The sequence below is a fragment of the Amphiprion ocellaris genome, chromosome 11, assembly GCF_022539595.1.
Source record: "Amphiprion ocellaris isolate individual 3 ecotype Okinawa chromosome 11, ASM2253959v1, whole genome shotgun sequence".
In the NCBI taxonomy this organism is placed as follows: domain Eukaryota; kingdom Metazoa; phylum Chordata; class Actinopteri; family Pomacentridae; genus Amphiprion; species Amphiprion ocellaris.
This window is the reverse complement of record NC_072776.1, coordinates 31,362,948-31,388,201: the sequence shown is the minus strand read 5'-3', so window position 1 is coordinate 31,388,201 and position 25,254 is coordinate 31,362,948. Positions and strand designations below refer to the sequence as shown.

The 25,254-nt window shown below is 38.6% G+C and overlaps 1 protein-coding gene across 1 annotated transcript in view; it reads right to left on the bottom strand.

Annotated features, from left to right (window-relative positions):
* Window positions 1–25,254, bottom strand: part of htr2aa (5-hydroxytryptamine (serotonin) receptor 2A, genome duplicate a) — an 88,596-nt gene that overhangs the window by 21,833 nt on the left and 41,509 nt on the right. Inside the window, exon 2 of the mRNA XM_055015540.1 lies at window positions 12,777–12,977. Coding sequence (XP_054871515.1) covers window positions 12,777–12,977 — 201 coding nt within the window. The remainder of the gene's footprint in view (window positions 1–12,776; window positions 12,978–25,254) is intronic.

The following is a 25,254-nucleotide window of genomic DNA, read 5'->3' as shown; positions in this document are numbered from 1 at the left end:
TGTTGGAGGAATTTCCTCCATGGTTCAGCTCAAGTTTTTCATCCACCTTTTCTCAAAGCTTTTCATCCACCTTTTCTCAAAGTTGCTCTGTAGGATTTAGTCTCCAACATTTTGATTTTCTAATCATCACGTCTTTGCCTGGTTGTTTTTATGACATTTTCTACATACACAGACACTGAAATTGTAGTGAAAAGTTGCCTATATGTTGTCAATAGGACTATCAACAGGTCATTTTCTCTATATTCGTACAGAGAAACGTGCGCAGAAAAAGTAGGCAGCATGCTGAATTTCTACATGGGGCATTTCTGTAGCCAGGATGTTTCGCTAATTTGTGATTTTCAGGCAAGCAGTGCGGTTTTAGACTGCAATCCATGACTGTGAGTGTGACTCTGAGGCTTGATGAACTGAAGACTATGCTTGAAAACTCTTTATTACATAGTACTGATGAACATACATGACTGTTCAAAAGTTTGGGGTCAACTTTTGAACAGTCGAAAGGAATGCAGTTTTTTTTTCAATGAAGATAACATGGGCTGCACAGTGGCGTAGTGGTTAGCACTTTCGCCTTGCAGCTAGAAGATCCCTGGTTCGCGTCCCGGCTTTCCCGGGATCTTTCTACATGGAGTTTGCATGTTCTCCCTGTGCATGCGTGGGTTTTCTCCGGGTACTCCGGCTTCCTCCCACAGTCCAAAAATATGCTGAGGTTAATTGATTATTCTAAATTGCCCGTAGGTGTGAATGTGAGAGTGCTTGTTTGTCTCTGTATGTAGCCCTGTGATAGACTGGTGACCTGTCTAGGGTGTCCCCTGCCTTCACCTGAGTCAGCTGGGATAGATTCCAGCCCCCCCATGACCCTAGTGAGGATTAAGCGGTGTATAGATGATGGATGAAGATAACATTAAATGAATGATAAATCCAGTGTAGACATTGTTAATGTGGTAAATGACTATTGTAGCTGGAAACAGCTGATTTTTAATGGAATATCTCCATAGAGGTACAGAGGAACATTTCCAGCAACCATCACTCCTGTGTTCTAATGCTACATTGTGTTAGCTAATGGTGTTGAAAGGCTAACTGATGATTAGAAAACCCTTGTGCAATTATGTTAGTACATGGATACAAGTGGGAGTTTTCATGGAAAACATGAAATTGTCTGGGTGACCCCAAATGTTTGAACGGTAGTGTAGGTCAACTTTAACTAATTTTAGAGCAACTTTTAAAGATATAGAGCAACTTTAGCTAATGTAGAGCAACTATAACTTATTTTTGAGCAACTTTAGCTAATGTAGAGCTTTTTTTAAAAAAATATAGGTCAGCTTTAACTCATTAAGAGCAGCTTTAGCTCCTATACGTTACCATTCAAAAGTTTGGGGTCACTTAGAAATGTCCTTATTTTTGAAAGAAAAGCAGTTTTTTTCAATGAAGATAACATGTAATGAGTCAGAAATCCAGTTTAGACATTGTTGATGTGGTAAATGACTATTTTAGCTGGAAACAGCCTATACACTGCTTAATCCTCATTAGGGTCATGGGGGGCTGGAGTCTATCCCAGCTGACTGAGGGTGAAGGCAGGAGACACCTGGACAGGTTATCAGTCTATCACAGGGCTACATGTACAGACAAACAAGCACACTCACATTCACACCAGAGACAATTTAGAGTTACCACTTAACCTCAGCATATTTTTGGACTGTGGGAGGAAACATTTTGAAATCATTTTGGTCAATTTTTTGAGTCATTTCTGACAACTTTTCTGTAATTCAAGACAAATTTTATACAATTCTGGATCATTTTCAAGTCATTTTTAGACCAATTTTGAGTCATTTTGGGTGATTTTTAAAGTATCTTGGACAAATTTACTGTCATTCTGGATCATTTTAATCATTTGAGAGCAGGGTCATGCAGAGACCTTTGGAGGGGCAGGTGCTCAAAGTTAAAAGGGGACACATGGAGCACGAATTTGAAACACTATACAGAAACACACCGTACAATATAACTGGCTGAATTGTAGCAACCCATATTCATGAACAATGTAACATGGAAGCAGTGGTGCAATGGTTAAGTCTCTGGACTGCTGATCAGAAGGTCAGTGGTTCAAACCCTGATGTGGACACCATGGGGCCCTTCAGAAATGCTGAGAAATTATTATTATTTTGAAGTTGCATTTAGATCACCATTAGACACTGGACTATTTAACTGTGGCTACTCTTCCTGGAGTCCTTGCTTTTAAATTTCATACCTTTTCAAGACATGTACTGTAGAGCCACGGATTTGCTCCATGGTGCTGATTCATAATCTGCCCTTTATTAAATATGTGCGGACGTGTACATTTTTTTATTTTTTTGTAGCCAGCTGCAAACATGTTTATTTCTGCTGTAAAGTTTGACATTTTTTTTTTATTTATGAATTTTGACAGCGTGTGAAATTAGATCAATACAAAATACAAAATGTTTACAGCTGCACATTTTCAGTCCCCAACATTTAAGACAGGTACACGAACAAATATGTAAAAATATAACATCGTAAAAAACATGGTACAAACAGAAACACACATACAAAAAAAAAACAAAAAACTTTAGTCGGTTTGTTTTTCAGCAGTTAAGTAATGACATTTAGAGCTGTGGTTGGATGAAAGTACTATGGAATGGTGTACATTTTATAAGTATCAATGTAGTTCAAAAAGGGTTGCCATGTTTTGTTAAACTTGGTTAATGAACCACTCAACGTGCATCTCATTTTCTCTAGATGTAAAAACCTCATAACATCACTGATCCACTGGTCATGAGTTGGAGGACTTTCCTGTTTCCACCTCAAGAGTATAAGGCGTCGCGCAAGTAAAGAAGCGAAGGCAATTGCACTTGAGTGGACTTTAGACATAGAGATGTCAGGGGGTATGACTCCAAAAAGTGCAGTCAGGGCGGATCGAGGAAGAGTAATTTTAAATACAACGGATAAAGTATTAAAGATAGATGTCCAGTAATTGTTGAGACTTGAACATGTCCAGAAGGTGTGCAGAAGTGAACCTATATCTGATTTGCAGCGATTACACGTTGGGTCAATATTTGAGTAAAATTTGGATAATTTTTCCTTGGAATTGTGTAAGCGATGGTCCACCATTTTTACATGTTTTGTGCAGTTGCGCTGTGTTGCATTGTTGCATTGACACGGTAGAAGATCTGCAAAACATTTGGGTATTTTTCTGTACAGTGCATATTTATTGTTAATTTTTGCATTCCACATGCTATGTATTGCTACTATAATAGACATTGTCAGCTAAATTTGCCTCGTCTTTGCTTTTGTAGCCACCACAAGCCCAAAAGTCTGCTGCTGAGGGTCTGTTGGTTAAAATCTGGAGGGTTGACTGATGTAGTTCACCTTTCATGCCATGAGGTCTCCTCTGTCCTCCTGATTGAAACCCAGAAATCCATCTTAATATGACATCTTGAAGAATGTCTCAGTTCCTATTTGGAGGAAGCTGCTGGATGAGCTGTGAGTGACGCCTTCATGGCATCTGTGATGTACAAAAGAGGCATAACACTGCTGTGAATAAACGCTAAGTTGTCATGTGCTCATGTGACAGACACCATAAAATCCAGGCTGTTAACAAAGCAATGTGCAACTGTGACACATTATATTTAAGTGATGCTGCTTTGAAGCGACAGCTCCCAGATGAGGATGTCTCACTTTGTCAAACCTCGTCCTCACCTCTTTTCCTTGCACCTTCGACAGGAAGTACTAAGACACAGACGGGAATCGAGGAAACCGAGAAATGTCGACTGCTTCGCAAACACTCATTTTCCTGCAGATTTCCACCCTCCAGTGTTGTTTTCAAGCTCTGATGAATTCAGATTAAGTGCTGCATGTCTTGACATCGAGCTTTAGAATTAGCTGTGAGCCCTGGTTTGCTCAGCAACATGTCTGTTAGACCACCCCCCATCCCAACTAGACTGCTTAATGTTACACCTTTTAATTAACACATCCACGTTAGATGTCATTAATCTTAACAGTCTACATACCCACAGTCCTTTAAGGTTGCTGTAATTAAACCTCAACTTAAAAAGCCTCCTCTTGATCTGCATATTTTAGCCAGCTAAAGACATTTTTCCAACCTTGCTTTTATTTCAAAAAAATCCTTGAAAATGCTGTTGGAATTCAATCATGCAGCTATTTGCTCAGTAAGGATTCATTTGAGGATTTTCAGTCAGGTTTTAGCACAAAACACTGCTTATAATTAGACTTAAACATGCCATGTTTATCAAGTGATTGCATAAGTATTCACTCCCTTCAGGTCAGTATTTAGTAGATGGTTCTTTGGCCATAATTATAGTGCTGAGCCTGTATGAATAAAGTTCAATCAGCCTTGGACGCTGCAGTCTGACCCCTATTCTTCTCTGCAGAATCATTAAAGCCCTGTCAGGTTACACAAGAATCAGGAGCAAACTGCCCGTTTCAAGTCCATCCACAAATTCTCAGTTAAATTGGGGTCTGAGTTCAGACTCGGCCACTCCACGACATTTATCTTGTGTTCTTTAAACCATTTCTGTGGAGCTTTGGCTGTTTGCTTCAGCTAATTGTCTTGCTGGAAAACAAATCTTGTCCAGTTTACTTTCATACCGAAACACGCTGTCCTCCAGCATTTCTCTAGACTTTGCTGCTTTCATTTTCTCCTCTACCTTTACAAGCCTTCCAGGGTCTGCTACTGAGAAACATCCCCACATCATGATGCTGCCACCACCATGCTTCACCTCATGATGCTACCACCACCATGCTTCACATCATGATACTGCCACCCCCATGCTTCTCATCATGATGCTGCCACCACCATGCTTCACATCATGATGCTGCCACCACCATGCTTCTCATCATGATGCTGCCACCACCATGCTTCACATCATGATGCTGCCACCACCATGCTTCACATCATGATACTGCCACCCCCATGCTTCTCATCATGATGCTGCCACCACCATGCTTCACATCATGATGCTGCCACCACCGTGCTTCACATCATGATGCTGCCACCACCATGCTTCACATCATGATACTGCCACCCCCATGCTTCACATCATGATACTGCCACCACCATGCTTCATGTCATGACGCTGCCACCACCATGCTTCATATTATGATGCTGCCACCACCACCATGCTTCACATCATGATGCTGCCACCCCCATGCTTCCCATCATGATGCTGCCACCACCATGCTTCACAGTGGGCATGGTGTGTTTGCGATGATGTGCAGTGTTTGGTGCTAAAACGATAAACATCACGTCTAGTCTGGTGGCCAAAACTTCCATTTTGATCTCATCAGAACAAAGAATCTTCTTCCAGTTGACTTGAGATTCTCCCACGTCTTCTGGTGAACCGCAGTCAAAATTTAATTGTCAGCAGTTGCTTTCCTTTGCTGTTCTCCCATAAAGTTTTGATTGGTGAAGAAAAGGCTCGATGCACAGTCCCTCCAATCTCAGTCTCTGAATCTTCCTTCAGAGGAGTCATAGGTGTCTTGGTAGCCTCCTTCAGTACTCTCTGTCTTGCAAAGTTAATCAGTTTTGGAGAACAACCTGTTCTCGGTAAATGTATACATATGAAACATTCCTTCCATTTTGTTCTGATTTACCTTTACTGTAAGTGATATTCAGTCACTTGGAAGTTTTCTTGTATCATCCCCTGACTTATAATTTTCAATAATCGTTGTCACAGAGTTGCTTGGCGTGTAATTAAGTCTTCATAGTGTAGTTATATCCAGGAGTACTGGACCTTCCAGATACAGGAGTCTTTATACTACAAACACTCAGAAGATTTTCATTTCACTAATTTAGTGACTTCTAGCACCAATCGGCTGCAGATGTGTCACTCTAGAGAGGGCGAATACTTGTGCAATCACCTAAATTTTTACAGTTCCCAATTAATTGACATCACTTTGTAAAAAATGATTTTCATTTTGATATGAAGGAGTCTTTTGTTGTAATTTTATGTCAAACTAGCCAAGTGAAATTGACCATTATTCAATCATGTACTTCCAGGGTGAGTGAATACTTTCTATGGGGCCTGTAGACCAGGCAGGACCTCCATACCAAACCTCCACCCATCGGTCAGCGCTGCACAGAATCTGGTTGCAAATGAAATCACTGAGATGATAGCACCCATTTCTGAGATATTTTTAGTCTCAGATCATTGCGGTACGTTACTGGTGAATAATTAATGGCCTGGTTGTCATTCTATGAAAGGCTGACGTAATGACACTCATCTGAAAAGCAACATTTGCATACCGAATTTAACAAGACGCTAAGGACAATAACCAAAACCATTAACGTGTTCTCAACTTTCGCTTCAGCGTCCTTTTCTTCCACCATTAGGAAGCACTTTAGCTGCAATAAGTCAAACGTCTTTCATGCTGATGATTTTATTCCTTTTCTGGATGTTTCATTAAAACTCTGTCCTTCTTTCAGGAGTTCTGTATTTGTTCTGTTGATGCATGATGTGTGGACAAAAAGGGCACTGAGTGAGATTTCAGGTACGTCTGCATTTATACTGATGGCATCAGTTCCCTTTTTTCACCTTGTGTTCATTGATAACAGCGTTTTGTTGGGAACTGATCGATCTTTTTTGTTGGATTTGCAACGGCGCTGACTTGAAGGTCAGCAAACATGTTTACCTCTAGATCATGTTTATTTTACATGTTTGTAGACCCCAGTTTTGTGTTTCTTTTGTTGTTGTGCCTCACTTTGCTTCTGTCTATAGTCTTTCGGTCTCTATGGTCCTATTGTGTCACTAAGTAGATTTTTTTGTGATTAGTTGGTGTCTTTTTATTATTTTGTAGTTGGTTTGCAAGACTTTTCTGTTTTTTGTGTGCACTTGAGGTCATTTTGTGTCTGTTTGTAGTTGTTTTTGTGCCTTTTTGTGTTTCTCTTGTTGTTTTTAGCTTTTTTGTGATCGTTCTGCTACTTCTAGTAAATTAGTTTGTGTACCATTGTATAATTGTTTTGTAGACCTGTATGGTTGTTATGCATCACTTTGCTTCTGTCTATGCTCTTTTGGTCTCTATGGTAATTTTTGTAGTTGGTTTTGTGTCTTTATGGTAATTTTTCGCTTGATTATTTAGATTTTTTTGTGATTGTTTTGCGTCTTCTTGTCGTGATTTCGTATCTACATTAGTATGTCCTTTTGTACACGTTTGTAGACCACACTTCTGTGTTTCTTTGGTTGTTGTTCTGCATCACTTTGCTTCTGTTAATAGTCTTCCAGTCTCTGTAGTAATTTTGTGTCACTAAACAGAATATTTTTGTAATTGGTATCTTTTTGTCATTTTGTAGGTTTTTTTTGTGTCTTTTTGTATGTTTCTATTGATTATTTTGCCTTTTTTGTTATTCTTCTGCTTGTTCTAGTAAACTAGTTTGTGCACCGTTGTGTCGATGTTTGTAAACCACAGTTTTATGTCTTTATGGTTGTTCGGCATGACTTTGCTTTTGTTTATAGTATTTCAGTCTCTCTGTAGTCATTTTGTGTCTGTAAATGGATGTTTTTTGTAGTCTGTCTTTTTTTGTGCGTGTGCCTGCATGTCTGTTTTGTTGCTCTTAATTTTTTAGCATCTTTTTGTGGTTCCTCTGCATGTTCTCCTGGTAAACTTGTGTCTCTAATTTGCGTAGTTGTTTTGCAGATAACAGTTTTGTGTCTGTTGGGTTGTTTTGCAACACCTTTTTTTCTCTGTAGTCTGTCAGTGGTCATTTTGTGTCTGTAAATATATGTTTTGTCATTGCTTTGTGTCTTTGAATCTGTGTTGGCGATATGTTTCTTTGTCGCTGAACTCAGATTGAACCCTCAGGTGCACGTTTTGTTGAAACTAAGCCAGAACAGAGATGCCACATTTCCTCATTTATCACTTGCTTGTGTATTTGCTGTGTAGATTTGACATTTGCATCACTCCTCCGGCTGCTTGTGTTGTCTTTTATCTTTGAAAATTGGTTACGTCTCCTGTAAATCATTAAGAGAACCAAACAGCGCTGACATCCAGCTGCAATGTTCCTGACATCCATTAATTTGATAAAATCTAAGCGCTGGGCTCGCTGCCACCTGCAGAAAAGCTCCACTTTTCTACCATTTCTCATCTTAATTAGCTTAGTGTGAAAGCATGTCGGCTAATGTTGGGGAAAACAAATCAATCAAGACGGGAAGAAGTGGTTTCTGGTAGTTCAGCTTCAGTCAAACGATATCTGATGGTGTGTTTCCTGAAGATTTCCATCTGAAATCTTCACGCTGTTCGTGATTTTGGCTCCTTGTTTTCGAGCTGATCCATCAGCTGCAGCTCCATCGTCACATTTCCTGCTCATCGAGGTCCATTGACCTGAACAGCTGGAGAGCAGCCAGGCGGGCAGACGTCAATTATTGGGAGCTGATTGTTCTGGCCTCCATTAAGAATTAGATGGAGCTATAAATGTTGCTTGTATCTTGTGGAAAATTGCATCTCAGGAGGGGCTGACTGACTTCCTGCTCGTATGATTACTAGATTTGCTTTTTCTTGATTTTCCCTCACAGTGTTGCCGGTTTAACTGTGGCCTCTCTCAGGTAACACATACTCAAAAATTGGAAGTTTTGTTGTTTTATTTCAGTGAATTGTAGTTGTAGAACTCAATAAACAAAGGGTACACTCAAAATTGCTTTACCATGACCACAAAACTAGTTTTTTATGTTATTTTCACCATCTTGTCTGAGATTAGAGTGAATTTAAAACATGCAAACTTCCTCTCTGTGGTTTTATTTCAGGAAAGAGTAATTATAGAACTCACTACCTTTACAAAGAGTCTTACAGTGGACAAGGATACACAAAAAATATGTTTTGTGGTAGCGGTGGAACTATTGTCTATGTCTTTTTTACTGCCTTGACTGAGTTCAGAGGTGTTTATTGAATTTAAGCTCTGTTTATTTTGCTTCATATTATTGTTGGTTAACTGTGGCCTCTTTCAGGTAACTTGAACTCAACCATTTTTAATGGCTTAAGCTGAAGATGACCTCTCTCTACCATTAAAACTGCTCTCAAAAACTTCTTTATCTGTTTGTCTGTCATCATACAAAACACTGAAAACTGTTTATAAAGGAAGAACCATATTTTATCATTTAATTTCAATTTAGTTCATGGCTTCTTGCAAAAATGAGTTTTAAATGGCTTTAGCTATCAGAAATGTTACTACATACTGTTATGTGGTTCATGAGTTGCTAAAAATTTAAAGCTCTGCAGATCTTAGTGTTGCTTAATGATTAGCTTGTTTAACACGTGAAAGAATTGATTTTTGGCTTTTAAAAACCGCTAGAAGAAGACAGTTAAGTGTTCCAGTGTATCTATCTGTCGGAGCAGGAAGGTAAAAAGTGGAAATAAAGTGTTTATATCATAGATCATCTACAGTGTTGTACCACACGTCACCACAAAAGCCTCACATCACCTATAAATAAACTCTTAGGGGACTTTACTCTGACAATAGAACTGCTTTAGGGTCGGGTTCCTTCATATCCAGAATGGACAAAAGTAACTAAGGACTCCCTCCATGCACAGGCGGCTGTTTTAACATAAACCGGAACAAACATGTTCTTTAATCTGTTCTCTTGTATTCGCTCACCGGAAAATGAGAAACTAATCAAGCACAGTGTAAACGTCTGCACCTCCGACACGCTGCTGCTTATTATTGGCCTTGAAATATACAATAGTTAATCCAATTAGAGGCTTTTCAAGTTGTTTTTCAAAAGGCTCTGCTTGGATTTGTTCATCTCCGCTTTGTACATTTATTCAAACAGCACCTTTGTGAACCACGCGAGTGTTTCTGGTGTAAGAAAAGCTGCTTGTGTGCTGAAGGTTTCTGTGAAAACACAACAAAGTGTGAAGGCAATAACCAGGAAAGACAAAGAGAGGCTGCATGTCTGCCAAGCAAAAATACATTAAACAGGACGCTCAGGGTTATTTAATTTACTCTGTACTTAATGTGCTGGATCCTATATTTGAGCCTTCAGAGCCTGTTTTTATTCTAACATTGTGATGTAATGTTGAGCGTAACATTCTCAGAACATTACTTAAACTTTGCAGAACCTTCTTGGAACATTTTTAGAATTAAACCATTCTAGCTGTGATCTCGTGGAAACAAAGAAAAACCAACTCCTGCATACCTCTGATTGCTACCAACCGGATATGTTGTTATAAATATTTAAAAAAAAAAAAAAAAAAAAAAACTTTCTCTGGAGAACTTTCTCCGAACATTTTTAGAATTAAACAATTTTAGCTGAGATTCGATGGACACAAACAAAAACCAACTCTAGCATGCCTCAGACCACAAATCCCCATTTGTTTTAAGAAACATTAGCAAAACTGTACTAGAACATTACAGAACTTTCTCAGAACATTTTTATAACAAAACTATTCTAGCTGGATGCCTGTGTAAAAAAAAAAATTAAAAAACATTGCTAACAACTATATATATTGCTAGAAACAGTCACAAAACATTACTAAAACTTTACAGAACTTTCTCAGAACGTTTTTAGAACAAAACAAATCTAGATTGTGTGGAAACAAACAAAATCAACTCTAGCAAGCCTCAGATCACTAATAACCATATTTGTTTTAAGAAACATTAGCAAAACTGTACTAGAACATTGCAAGAACTTTCTCAGAATGTTTTTAGAACAAAGCAATTCTAGCTTGAAACCCACTGGAAACAAACAAAAACTACTGCAAACAACCAAATACGTTGTTAAAGCATTAGCAAAACATTACTAAAACTTTGCAGAACTTTCTCAACGTTTTTAGAACAAAACTATTCTAGCTGGAATTCCATGGAAACAAACAAAAATCAACTGCAGCATAACTCAGATCAATAAAAATGATATTTGTTGTGAGAAACATCAGCAAAACACTTCTAGAACTTTGCAGAACTTTCTCAGAACATTTTTAGAACAACACTATTCTAGCTGTGATCTCATGGAAACAAACAAAAATCAACTCTAGCAGACCGAAGATCACCAATAACCATATTTGTTTTAAGAAACATTAGTAAAACCGTATGAGAACATCGCAAGAACTTTCTCAGATTGTTTTTAGAACAAAACAATTCTAGTTGGAAGCCTGTGGAAACAAAAAACATGGCTAACAACCATATACATTGTTAAAACATTAACAAAACCGGACTAAAACTTTGCAGAACTTACTCAGAACATTTTTAGAATTACTATTCTAGCTGGAATTCCATGGAAACAAACAAAAAACAACTCTAGCACATCTCAGATCACTAATAACCATTTGTTGTAAGAAATATAAGCAGAACTGTACTTGAACATTGCGGAAATTTCTCAAAATGTTTTTTAGAACAAAGCAATTCTAGCTGGAAACCACTAAAAACAAACAAAAACCAACTCCATCACACCTCTGATCGCTAACAACCTAGACATTTGTTAGAAATATTTAAAAAAAAAACATTTCTTAAACTTTGCAGAACGTTTTCAGAGCATTTTTAGAACAACTGTAGCTGTGATCTCATGGAAAACAAACAAAACCATTGCTAACAACCGTATATGTTGTTAAAACATCAACAGAACAGTAAATAGTGTAGTATCTGATCTGATATGAGTTCTGATAGTTGTTGACCATAAAGTGACCTGTTAACTAACAGGAGGCAGTAAGTATTGAGGTATGTGTTTCTGCTCAAGAAATCCTATGTTGTGTTGACCTTGGGGTCCACTGTTAACCTATAGCTGACCTGTGACCCTTAGGAATGTGCAGAGTAGGGGGTTTTTGTCTGAGGAGGAGTTGTTCTTGAGTAGGGGTTTAAACCAGATGTTGTAATTCCATCCTTTACCAGAGGGTATAAAATGACCACCAGCCCTTTGTTCAAGTGGGATTTTCATATTGGCTGGGAAACTCTCCACAGGCAGACCATGGTGCCTGTTCAGATGCTGTCTTATTTATGTAATAAATTATATTATAAAAGTAACAGTGTCAATGGACGTTTTCTTCAACATCTACACATCCTTGAGGTTTAAGAGAAACTACGACAATAGTAAAACTTTGCAGAACTTTCTCAGATCATTTTTAAAACAAAGCAATTCTAGATCTCGTGGAAACAAACAAAAACCAACTCCTGCATGCCTCAGATCACTAATAACTATTTGTTTTTAAAAAAAAAAACATTAGCATAACTGTACTAGAACATTGCAGAACTTTCTCAATGTTTTTAGAACGAAACGTTTCCAGCTGTGCTCACGTGGAAACAAACAAAAACCATACCCCTGATCATTAATAACCATTCAAAGAACATTAACAAAACTGTACTACAACAATGTGGAACTTTCTCAGAATGTTTTAGAACAAAACATTTCAAGTTGGGAACCTCAACAAAAACCAACTCCAGTGTACCTCACATCACTAATAACCATATTTGTTCTACTTTGGCAAAACTATACTAGAACATTGCTGAACTTTCGCAGAACGTTTTTAGAACAAAACAATTCTAGCTGGATGCCTATGTAAATAAACTAAAACCATTGCTAAAAACCATATATGTTGTTAGAAACATTAACAAAACATTGCTAAAACTTTGCAGAACTTTATTGCAACTTTTTTTTGGAAAAACTCTGACTGTGATCTAATGGAGACAAACAAAAACAACTCCTGCATACCTCTGATCACTAACAACCATACACGTTTGTTGGAACACGGTCAAAGGCAGATAGTTTAAGTGATTCAAGGAAGAAACGAGTCTAATTTCAGCTGGTGTGTGGTTGTGTGCATGTGGTACCCACCCACTGAGATGGTCCACACTGCCATGATCTTGATGCGGGCCTTGGTGTGCGAGTTGAAGCGACTGTGGTGGATCGGGTTCCGTATGGCGATGTACCGATCCAGAGAGATGGCGCAGAGGTGCATGATGGACGCCGTGGAGAACAGGACATCCAAGTAGATCCAGATGGGACACAGATCTAGGGGCAGAGGCCACCCATAATCTGCAGATTAAAGAATAAAAAACATATCTGATGAATCAGTGAAGAAAGATTTGATTAGATGAACACCTTTATGGATGTTTGTCGTTTCTCAAAGGGGTGAATTTATTGCTTGAAATCAAAACTGACCACAGAAATAAAGATGAAAGTCCATCCTCTTTAGTTAGTGATGATAGTAAATTGGAACACAAAACCAAGCCTATCTTCCTACAGCCGTGCACCTTCCCCATTATATGCTACTTGTTGCATCTTTCTGCTTCTTTGATTAATTCCTTATTCTAATCATCAGAGAAACAAGAAGATCCAGTGAAGTGAAACTGGATCTTCTGGGTTCTTTTGCAAAACCAAGTTAAACCCCCAAGGTACATTTACAAAGACCATCGCGGACCTGAGTTTATGACTGTTTTTTCTATGATAGAATCATTGAAACACCTGAAACTTTGTCACATAAAACAATCAGGCATTTTGGTTCTTTCATAGAGTTATTAGAGTTCTTCTGAAGCAAAATGTACTGGGTCAAAAATTCACATACAGCAACTTGAATGATCAGCTTTGTATATGTAAAAAGCTTTGAAGCATGGTGGTGGCAGTATCATGCTCTGTGGAACTGGAGCTTTACACAAAGTAAACGGGAATAATGAAGGAGGATCACCTCCACATTATTCAGGAAAACCTAAAATCATCAGCAGAAGGTTGATCTTGGACACAGTTGAGTGTTTTAGACACTGAGGCCAAACACATATTAGATGTGGTAAAGAAATGGTTCAATGGTCTCCTGAAAGTCCTGCCTTAAACCCATCAAGAAACTGGACTGATGAAGAAAAAAGTCTGAGTCAAAAAGACAACAAATTTTGTTTAACTGTACGAATTCTGTGCAGGTGAGTCAAAGATAAACCAGAAACTTGTAGGCAGAAACCAAAAGTTCCTAACTGAGGTGAAAAGGGTCAAAGCACGATTAACCAAATACTGACATTTCTGTATGTATATTTTTAATGCGGTAACTTTTGGCATATTTCCACAAGACCTTTAAAAAACCTATAAAAGAATCAAAATGCATGATGTTTGATTTTGTGACAAAGACTCGTGTTTCAAAGGTTCCATCATGGCCTTTGATCAACACTATTTCCCATAAGCAGGACATGTGTGAAGACTCAACAGGGTGAGGATTGTTCAGACATGTCTGAAATAACAGCAGGAGAGGATACTGTAGAAGTTGTTGGACTTCAAAGGTTATAACTAGAAAGAACTGAGCATCGGTGCGTTCTGGTGGAACAGAGATGTGGCTTTATCTTTAATTCTCTGTGGATGAATCAAAGCTGTAGATAGAATTTAGTCTGATGATCCATTAATGCAGCGGCACCTCATGAAGAACTTCTACTACTTTATGTACAAGGATGTCAATCAATGTTTCCACCCAGGAGGTCCCATTAAAGTGGTTTAATATTGTTATCACATAATCACTGTTCTTGAAATAAAGGTTATATGCATGTTTTAAAGAAGACCTGTGGTGTTTCAACAGGCATCAGAAGACTTGTCTTTTCTGTCAGATGTTCCAGCAGGAAAAGAAGATCAACAACTTCGAATCAGAAGGTGTTGAAGCATCTCAGTGTTTTTTTCTTTTTTAAGAGTCAGGGCAGGTAAGAGCATGACATCAACCAGTGAATTAATGGTGCAGTGATTCAGATGCCAGTTCAACGTATCTAGGATGTCTTTTGGTTTTCTGAGAGCTGAACTATGTAGTGAGATTACCATGCTAGCACGTATGTTGAGTTTTCAGTGTCGTGAATTTGTCTGTCTTTTGACCTGCTAGATCTCCATGGTAACTGATGCTGCAGAGCTAGATCTCCATGGTAACTGATGGTGCAGAACTAGATCTCCATGGTAGCTGATGCTGCAGAGCTGGATCTCCATGGTAACTGATGCTGCAGAGCTAGATCTCCATGGTAACTGATGCTACAGAGCTAGATCTCCATGGTAACTGATGCTGCAGAGCTAGATCTCCATGGTAACTGATGCTACAGAGCTAGATCTCCATGGTAACTGATGCTACAGAGCTAGATCTCCATTAACTGATGCTGCAGAGCTAGATCTCCATGGTAACTGATGCTACAGAGCTAGATCTCCATGGTAACTGATGCTGGTCCAGATCAGGTTCTGTTCAGAGTTCCGTCTCTCTTTAACCAAATGGTTTCCTGATGATTCTCTCTGAGTGATTCAGATTCTGTTTTATCTGTAAACCTGTTGATCTGTATGTTACTAAAACCACAGAATGAAGCCGTGTAGTTACAGTATCACACACTGGATGCATCGTGTTGCCATGGAAACCCAACATGGTGATGCACAAATCACATAAATATGTTTTAATGTTTGATTTCCTGCAGCTGATCGATCACTGATTAGAACATTGATTATTCCATTGTTATTTATTACAGAGAATATTCAATCAATAACATTAATTTCACTTTGATTTGGCCAAAAATTCCATTTACATCCTGCATTATGGGATGGTGTCAGACTTAAATACACTTCAATACAATATCATGTTTAAATATATGAAGTTTAAAGTTTAACAGCTCTAATGTGCAGCTGTCAGTTATCAATAATCAGCTGCATTGATCAGTAAAATCAATATATTAACACACGATTAACAGTTTTCTACCAGCATTCCTGTCCTGCAGCATTTACAGCAGAACTTTAATGTTAATTTTTAGTTTCCCTGTTGTTCTACATTAAAACAACCTGCTGACCGAAGTAGGACATGATTGGTCCATTTTGTGCAGACCAAGAGTCACATGACGCACTAAACTTTTCCTTTTATGTGAAGCAGAAAACCTGAATGAACAAAGAAAGTTTAGATTCATGATACCTGATATCTCTGACTGGGTTTTAGTTTTAATGTCGAGCCAACTCACACAAAGAAAGTCTGGATGTGTTAATCTTGTTTGTCCGTCTAAAAGTCAGGCTAAAGAGCTTCTCATCAATTTGTTACAGTAATTGAGTGTTTCTGGATCTAGCTAGGGGCAAATTTGCATAAAAGACAAACCAGATCGTAAGCATGAAGCTGCAAATTTCTCACAAGAAGAACAAACTTTTAACCCAAACCAATATCAGTTTTACAATGTTACAGCCTAATAAATCTGTGCATCCCATTAGATGTTGACTTTTCTTAAAGCACCTTTACCTTTATTATTCCATCCGTTAAACAATTTAAAGAGCAAGTAAAGAACAAATATAAAAATATCAGTCAAACCGGAAGGCAGGCTTATTGCAAATCTTACGAGGAGCAAGGTTTATATCACAATACAAAGGCAGTGAAGTGGATTTGAAGTTTCTTTCTGTTTGAAATAATAAACCAAGAAACTCTAGAGTTCCTTCAGTGAGAATCTATATTTTGAAGAAAAATAGTTCAGACGGACTCTGAAAACTCTTTCCCCCTAAAATCTTAGTTTCTAGTACAGATCTCACAGCTGCGAAGTGAAGCTGCTGTCAATCTATGGTCATGAACTGTGTGTAGTAACCGAAAAACGCAAGATTGTGGATACAGCCGTCTAAAATCAGTGTTTTTTTTCTTTTCCCGGTAAGGTCTGTGAATTTGCCCTCAGGGACAAGTTCAGGAGCTCAGACATTAGTAGAGCAGAACTGCTACTGACCGGATTCCAGATAAGCGGCGGCAGATAATGAGATGAAAGAGGAAAAAAGTGAAAGTAAAAGCCACAAGTCACCGATCTGCAAGACAAATCTGACTTCATTAAACCTGCAGTAAATCCACATGTCGGAGTAGAAAAAAACACCCAATGCAGTTTTTCTGTTGCATTTTCTGTTACATTATATATTTCATGATTCACTTCTGCAGAGGAATGTCTATCTTTTATGGTTTCTTAACCCTTAGATGCACGAGTGATTGGAGCCTGTAAGTGGGTCAAAAATGACTTCTATTAGAATCAATGTGTTTTGATGACTTTTTTTTTCATTTTGGTTAAGAATAATCCATTGTATTATTGTTTGTATTATATTTTTGTCCACGTAAGAATAATTTCGTGTTTGAAATGTGTTTATTCTTCACTTTATAACAGATTTTGATGATTGAAAAAGACGAAAGTTGCACAGAACAGCAATAGAAGAATGTCAACATCCATTTTGTTGCCATTTTTCCACTCTTTTCCTCCAGCTGTTGCTGCTCTCCGTCCCTCCAAGTTTGTCCACTTCATCACCTCTTGTATGACATCAGTGATAAAGAGCTTGTGGTAGTAATACAAATATTACTATTTCCTTAAAAGTCTAAAAGCTAACTTAAACATTTAAATGGAATGATATCAAAGATGTGTTTTTTTGTGGAATACCTGAAATATGAAATGATAAAAGCTTTTCATTAGAAAGATATTGGAAGAAAACAATCCCACCGGGGATGCCGGGACACCGGGTGTGAGAGCACAGTTTGTTGTCACAGAGGAGGAGAGAAATAAGAAATCACTCAATCACCGTAACTGATTTTAAAAAATCTTTAACCACTAATCAATTACTAGTTCAATTTTACATCAGATAAAAATGTTTCCTGAACAGACGTGTTGTTGTGTTTTTAGCCTTACACTCGTCCCAGTTTGGGAAATAATGTAGTTTTATGAAAAGTATTCTACTACTTCTCCCCTGTGGTTTTTGCAGCTTGTTTCTCTGATATGAATAGATACTAATGACACACCAGGACAACATTTGTCTTTGTCTGAGTTCAGATTATTAGTTTTAATGTAACGGTAGTGGGTAATAAAAAGCATTAGCCGGGGCTGCAGTGTCGTGCTGGTAGCCTCTAAAAAGCTGATTACACGGTGACCACACACCGATAAATGGAATGAGTCATGCAGATGGAGCGGTGCCGGGGGCTTTCAGAACCGCCTCGGACCGACAACACGCTCCACATACGTCCAGATCAGAAGCCTGAGCTGCAGGTGTGGAGCTGAAACCACATCTGCACGTCACGCAGCAGCAGCATCCGCCTCTAAATATAACTCTGAAGGTCCTCCAGCCACTCAGCTGCCGATGTAAATCACAGTACAGAGGATTCTATACATTAACGTCAAGGAGGCAGATACGCGTTTTGTGCATCAAAGTGAGCTTATTTATAGATCCATAGAGGTCATCTCTTATATAAGTCAGTTTAAAAGGCGCAAAAAAGCACTGAGAGCTACAAATCACACAGGTAGAGTCAGAGAGGAATACAATGATCAGAGATGGAAAGAAGAAAAAAGTATTTAGAGAGCAGCTTAAAAAAACAATGTTTTCAACAAGTGTCAGTCAACTTTCTTGTCAATTCTGCCATATGCAGACTAGATTAAAATGCCGTTTCTCTCAGACCCGGTGCAAACATGTAAGTAACAGTAGAAACAAGGAAAGCATTCAGAGAGCACAGTACTCCGCCAAGGCTGCTCAGTCATTGTATCATTTCCCACGGCTGAAATTTTGAAAAAAATAGTGGCAGAAATCGCGGCATCATAGAATGTGGCCATTTAATATAGATGTACCCACAAACAAAATGACTTTGCATGTGCATGTTATGTACAGATACCGAATTGCGCGACCTAAATATGTAGAGGAACAACTGCAAAAAAAACTACAATATTGATAGATCTGCTCATACTTGTTGAATATACAAAGATCAGGACATGTGCAGGAAAAACTGTGTCAAAAAAGTTATGATGCAAAAGGTAATCATCTACTAAAAAATACAGTAACTGTTCCCAGGAAGTCAAAGTGCCCAGTTCTGGTCAGAGGTCATGAAGTGTCACAGAAGACTTTGTCATGGTGCCCGTTTTCCATTTACTACCTAAATTCTTACAACGCTCTCTGACAGGTGTAAAAATGTCCTGAATTTTTGTATTAATTAACTTAACAAAACTAAATGTAAACATACAGAAATTAGAGCACAGGAGCCCATATTTGTGAATTCAAATGTTTAAACACTCTACGCTGTCTGCATCTGGGAGATTTCTTCGTGGCCGAGGTGTCGTCGCCTCCCCAGGATCCATCCTCAGGGTGTCGACAGAAATAGCCCCGTAGCTGAGAGGATTAAAGCCGGATCATCACGACCGCCATCGAATCCCGGCTCTCGATGGAACATTTAGGCCGCTCCTCTCCCGACTCTCCTCTCAGTCCTCCCCCTCTTGGAGCGACAGGTGAGGGACAACCTCATCCAGACTTTTGTTATTTGGGAGGAGATGACTCATCCACGATGCTCCATGTCGCCATGGTCACCGCCAGCCATCCGCCGCCTCCTCACCGTCCCCATCGCTCTCTGTTCGCCTCTTTTTCTTGCACATCTTTCAATCTCGAGGCTATTTTGTCGTCGTCCATGTTTGACCGTCAGATTCTTTATGTCCTCTGCTTCCCTCTCTGTTCTGTTCTTTCTCTTTCACCTTGTTTTATTTCGTTGTGAATCTCTTCTGGCCTCTTTCCTCCACTTTGTAAGGCCTATTATGCCCAGGCTTTGGTAACAAACAGCCTTCTTTCTTTTCCATTATGGCTTCTACTTCTCCTGCACTTTAGTTTCCTTTCAGTCTGTAAAGAAAAACCTCTCTGCCTGTTTTTTTTCCTTGCTTGTCTTTTCCCGTACTTAAGGTTGCTAAATCTCATTGTTTTCAGACTGATTTAAAGCAGAAAGTCGAAATTATGACCTGTTGGTGTGGCAACGTCAGACATCACTGAAGTGTAGGGAGACTTAATGACCTCTGATGGGAACAAATGTAGTGGACTGTATTTTGTTGTTTCCAAATTGTTTTAAAACAGATGGCAACTTGAGAGATAATTAGCGTCTAGGGATGACCTGATCGAGTTCTTTTCTCCTGATCCAGATCATTTAACATTAGTATCTGCTGATACCATTTTGCTACATACTTTAAGTATTCTAGTTTAGCTGTAGAACTTGGTTACTGTCTAATGCTGTAGTGACCAGAGGAGATGGGCAGTTCTATGTTGTCAAGCAGAGAAAATTGTGGGGGTTTAAGATACTAAATGGGCACCATGACAAAGTCTTCTCTGAGCCTTCATGACCTCCAACCAGCCCACATGTATAAAATCAAGTTAAATTAGGTGTTTTTGTATCCCAGTGGTGTAAGAAATAGTTGCAACAGATGTGAGTGAAATATCAGACCCAGCTTCCTCTTTTGCTGTGGTTGACCCTCATCCTGATCTTAGAACCAGTTTCCTTTCTGTCTGTAAAAAAAGACATCTCTGATTGTCTTGTCCTGTATTTCAGGTGGACTGATCTAGTCTTTTCTAGACAAATTGAAAGCAAATAAAAACAATTTCCACATAAAAGTGGAAATTCAGACTTCCTGGTATGGCAAATTGAGGCATCATTAAAGTCTAAGGACAGCCTGATCAAGTTCTTTTCTCCTGATCCAAATCATATAATATTTAGTATCTGCTGAAACCGTTTCCTAGATACTTCCAATATTGTAGATTAGCTGTAGTACCTTGTTCCTGTTTAATACTGTGGTGACCACAGGAGGCAGGCAGTTCTATAATGGCAAGCAAGAGCATTGCTGAGTTATAGATAGTAAATGGGCACCATGACAGTCTTCTCTGAGGCTTAATGACCTCCGGCCGGCCAACATGTATTAAATAAAGATGAGATAACCTTGAAAACATGAACTGTTAAGGCAGTGCCAGTGGTTTAAAACCATTTTAATCAGCCTGTGGGGAAATACTCACTGTATTTTCTTCAACCTAAATAATAAACAATTATTAATTGTTAATGAGACTGACTGTCGGTTAAGGAAATTGTTTAAAATATGCAGTTCATGAAGTGTCACTGCTGGCGAACTGTGACCACTGCAGCGATCACAATGGAGGCTGACAGTTCTTTGTTGGCAAGCAGAGAGCATTGTGGGAGTTTGGATAATGAACGGGCACCACGAAAAAGTCTTCTCTGAGGCTTAATGACCTTCAGCCGACCAACATGTATCTAATCAAATTGAGACCAACTTGGACAGTGCTGTTATATCCTAGTGGCCTGGAAAACAACTATTTCAGTCTTTGTTTTATTTAACCATGTGACAACAGATGTAAACAAAAGATCAGAGCTAGCTTCCTGCTAGTACCGATCAACTAAAGTTTGCCGTGGTTGACCCTAATCCCGACCTTAAGATTGGGCTTAGGACAGCTCCACCAAAGTCTGTCAAGTTTTTTTCTGTTAAAATAATCCATTTAGTGTAACTGCATACTTTACATTTAAGAATAACTTAGTTTGTTTTGGTTAGCGTAGCAACAGTTTTTAACAATGTGAGCTGGACGTGGTCTACGGTCTTTTTGCAATTAAAACTTGAGGATGTGCAGCAGGACAGAAAGGTGCAAAGTAAACCAGCACATCAAGTTGATTAAAACTTTACAGAGGTTTGGAAAATCTGACAAAGACTCTCATCAAAGTCCCCACAAGCAAACTGCATGAGTGAGTTTCATTATACAGTATTGTTTGTCTTAAACACTTGAAAACTGCATTCCACAGTTCTTACTGAGGCCCTTTATTATTTTTCTTCTCTTTTCATATTTCAGACAGCTGGGCACTGTAGTAAAAATGCTAATGCTACCGTTTAAGTTTATAGTTTTATACTTTTTGGCAGAATATCGTCTTAAATAATAGTGATGTCTTTTTTTATTACTTCAATAAAAGAGTTGATGATTAACACATTCATGGTACTGATGTATTTTCATAGTGATATCAAAGCTGGTACTGAAAATAGTGGGATTTCAGAAGTAGTGCTGCCAAATTCCTGCTGTTTTGACATCTGTATGTACAGTTGGAGAGATAAAACTTGCATTAACACAACCTGGGTCCTGTGCTCAGACCCCGTTTTTTATTCACCTGAAAGAAACTTGCAGCTGATCCTCCATTCTAACTTCCCCTCAGAGACCCACAAAAAGAAAAAAGACAATTTCCCCTCGGGGACTGATAAAGTATCACATTATTATCGGCTGCACAACCTCTGATGGCGATGACCTGGAACCACAGTGAATTATCCCTCGCTGAGAGATTTCCCCCCAACAACCTCCTCGCAGACAAAAATAAAAGAGAAAACCACCCAAATAAAACCCCTCAGGACCTTCTAAGTCTCCTTCTGCTGTCCTCACCAAAACTGCTGCTGTAGTTTTAAACTCGACATGTTCTGGCGTTGTCACCTCTGCCTCGTTTCCTCTCAAAGAGCCACCGGGAGTTTGATGCCGCTGCTGCTGTTTCCCGGCTTGTAAAACCTCAACGGCTTCAGAGGAGTCAGAACACAGCAGAAAGGCTGCCTGCCACTGTGACATTATTTCTCAGTAGCTGACACCAATTAGAGCCAGTCAGTTCTGCACCGGGGTTCAATCTGTGAGGAAACACTCCTGTTCAGGTCACACAGCGACGTTCGAAGCCCGAACAACTCTGTGTTACAGCAAAACCCTCAAAACCCTCAAAACTCTAAGTGAAACATTCCAGTTGAGTGATTATAACAGACGCTGCTGCAGATCTGATCAGGACACTGAGGTCACCTCCTCAGTGTGACTTGCAGAACTTGAAAGTGGGAATCAGATGTGGATTAAGTTTGTCAGGATGACTTCTGATGTAGAGTGGGTCCTATAGTGTTGCTGAAATACAGGTGCATCTCATATAATTAGATAAACATGGTGGAAAAGGTTAAATATTTCAACTAAAATCCAGCAAATTTTGCTGGATTTTGGTTGATGTTTTTGTGAATGTTCTTAAAGAAAATATCAGAAGTTTTACTGATATATATGGAATCACTTTTGATATTTTTAGGATTTTTTTTGGGAAAATTTTACTCATCTTTTGAAAATATTTATAAGAATTTTCTTGCCAAATTTGGGGGATTTTTTAAAAATAAAAGTTTTAAGGGAAACTTTTAAGGAATTATTAGAATTTTCTTCCTGAAGGTTTTGCAAATTTTCAGAAATTTGAGGAATTTTTCTGCTGAATTTTTGGATTTTTTTCAGACAAGGAAACAATATTTTTTTGTGCCCGTAAATGAGAACAACAGGAGGGTTAACTTATTTACACATTTTAGTCTGTTTAATGCATTGTTTATTGCTTCATTTTTTCTTTTCTTATTCTGTTTTTGTGAATACTGATGTCTATTTTGGTCTTCACCTATCTACCTGTCTGTATTTTAATAATTTAAATTTAATTTGGTTTAGTTCATTTTATTTCATATTGTGTTAGTTAGCTACTGAGGAGGAAACACTGTGGTCAGAAGGGTCTGAAGGGCTCAGATACCTTCAGAATGTCTGTAGTTTATGTTTTATATGTTATATCAGTGTCAGGATGTGGAAAATTATCCACTGTATTTCATTCAAGCTAACGATTAATTGATTATTGTTACAGAGGCCGACTATAGGTTAAGGAAACTGTTTACCGTAAAGAAAGAAATAGAGTATCGTGGGAATTTAGATAGTAAATGGATAATAAGTGGGCACTATGACAAAGTCTTCTTTGAGGCTTAATGACTTCTGGCCAGCCATTTTAGTCTATTCAATGCATCATTTATTACTTCAATTTATATTTTCTTATTCAGTTTTTATAAATTTTGACGTCTATCTTGCTCTTCACCTATCTGTCTATATTTTAATAGTTCATATTTAATTTATTTTATTTCGTTTTATGTCATCTAATGTTAGCTAGTGAGGAGGAAACTGGTCTGAAGAGCTCAGACTCCTTCATGTCTACAGTTTATGTTTTATATATTATATCAGTGTCATTATTCTGACAGGTTCCCCGAGTCTGAGGTGATGTCTTTAAATTTCTTATTATACTCTCCTATTGCTTCCGCACTAAATTGGAATCTGTCTTTGAGATTTCTTGCTGACAAACGAACAAGAAAGAAAACAGATCTAACATCTGTTGAGTCATCTTTAATTTTTCAAACGTCTCAGGTTTGATTCTTTGTCAACCAGAAACTTTTTTCTGCAAATCACTCCCCTGTTCTCTTTCCAGAACATTTCCCTTTCTGCTGTGGCTGTCAAATAAATGTCACAAAAAAGCCACCCACAATCACGAATTTATTACCGAGATATCAGCAAACCTTCATTTTACTTTAATGAGAGCTTTTGTCAGACATTTACTGCAGTCGGAGGATGAAGCGGGGGATAGTGGCACGATTTCACCGTTTCATTACTGAGCTCTTAAGGTGAACGATGGGTCAAGCTTTCAAGTTTTTTTTTTTTAAATGTTCAGCTGGAGAAGCGAGAGCGGAGTATTGATTTACAGATTGACACAGGCATGAAGAGATTCGATCACTCGGCTCGTCTCTTGGGGAGGTTAACTCGGGGTCGACGTTGACAACTGTTGGCCACAATGCCGACTTTTATTGGACGTAACCGACACTCAGACTGTCACATCGGAGGTCTTCAGAGGGTCAGAGCAGCAACAAACACAAGAGGAACACTTCTGCACCTTTGGCTCCGTGTTAACCACACGTCTCTTATGTTTTCTTTCCTGTTCTTTGTCGTCTGAATTCCAGTGAATTTCACCTGGAGACTATGCGCCGCGGCTGTTTGGTAATAGATGTCACACAAAAACTCAACTCATGCATTTTTCAAACTTGTTTAATTTTTCAGACTCCGACTGCGGAACAAAGATGAGGGAGTCCAACTCTATGAGGGAATAAACTCACCGAGCGAGACAATTAAAAGCAAAAATGGGAAACCTAAAGATAAATTATTAAATGTTTAATCTTCATACTCTGCTAAGCTGAATAACCGGGCCATTGTTGAGAAACACAATAGTTCCTCTAGCACTAATCAACACATCCTTTCTGTGTGCAGCTGTAATGTGGTTATCTGGCTTTATGTGGAAATTCGCCTTCTAGCTCGCAGCAATCAGCACCCTAAGTAAGTAAGTAAAATTCTATTTATACGCCACTTTTCATAGCCTGAGCTCTAAAGTGTTTTACAGCAGGAAAAAGTCATAGCAAAAGAAGAGAAAAACATTATACCACAAGCGAGGTGTTCTAAATCAAACTGGCAATAACTCAAGCACATTTGGAAATAAGGTCTTCAGCTGCAACTTCAAACACCCAGGAGAGTTGTCAGAAGTGACTCCCAGGAGGAAAGTGGAGGAAACCTGGGATTCAGGACAGCAGCAGCTTCCTTAGGTTCTCAGTATCTTCACAGATGTTGTTCAGGAGACCAGAGAGACTTTAAAGTTTACTAAGCTAGATATCCGACCATACAAGTTTTAAAAACAGACTGGGGTTGCATCACATGCACGAGGACAAACTCAACAGATATTCTTCTCTTTAAA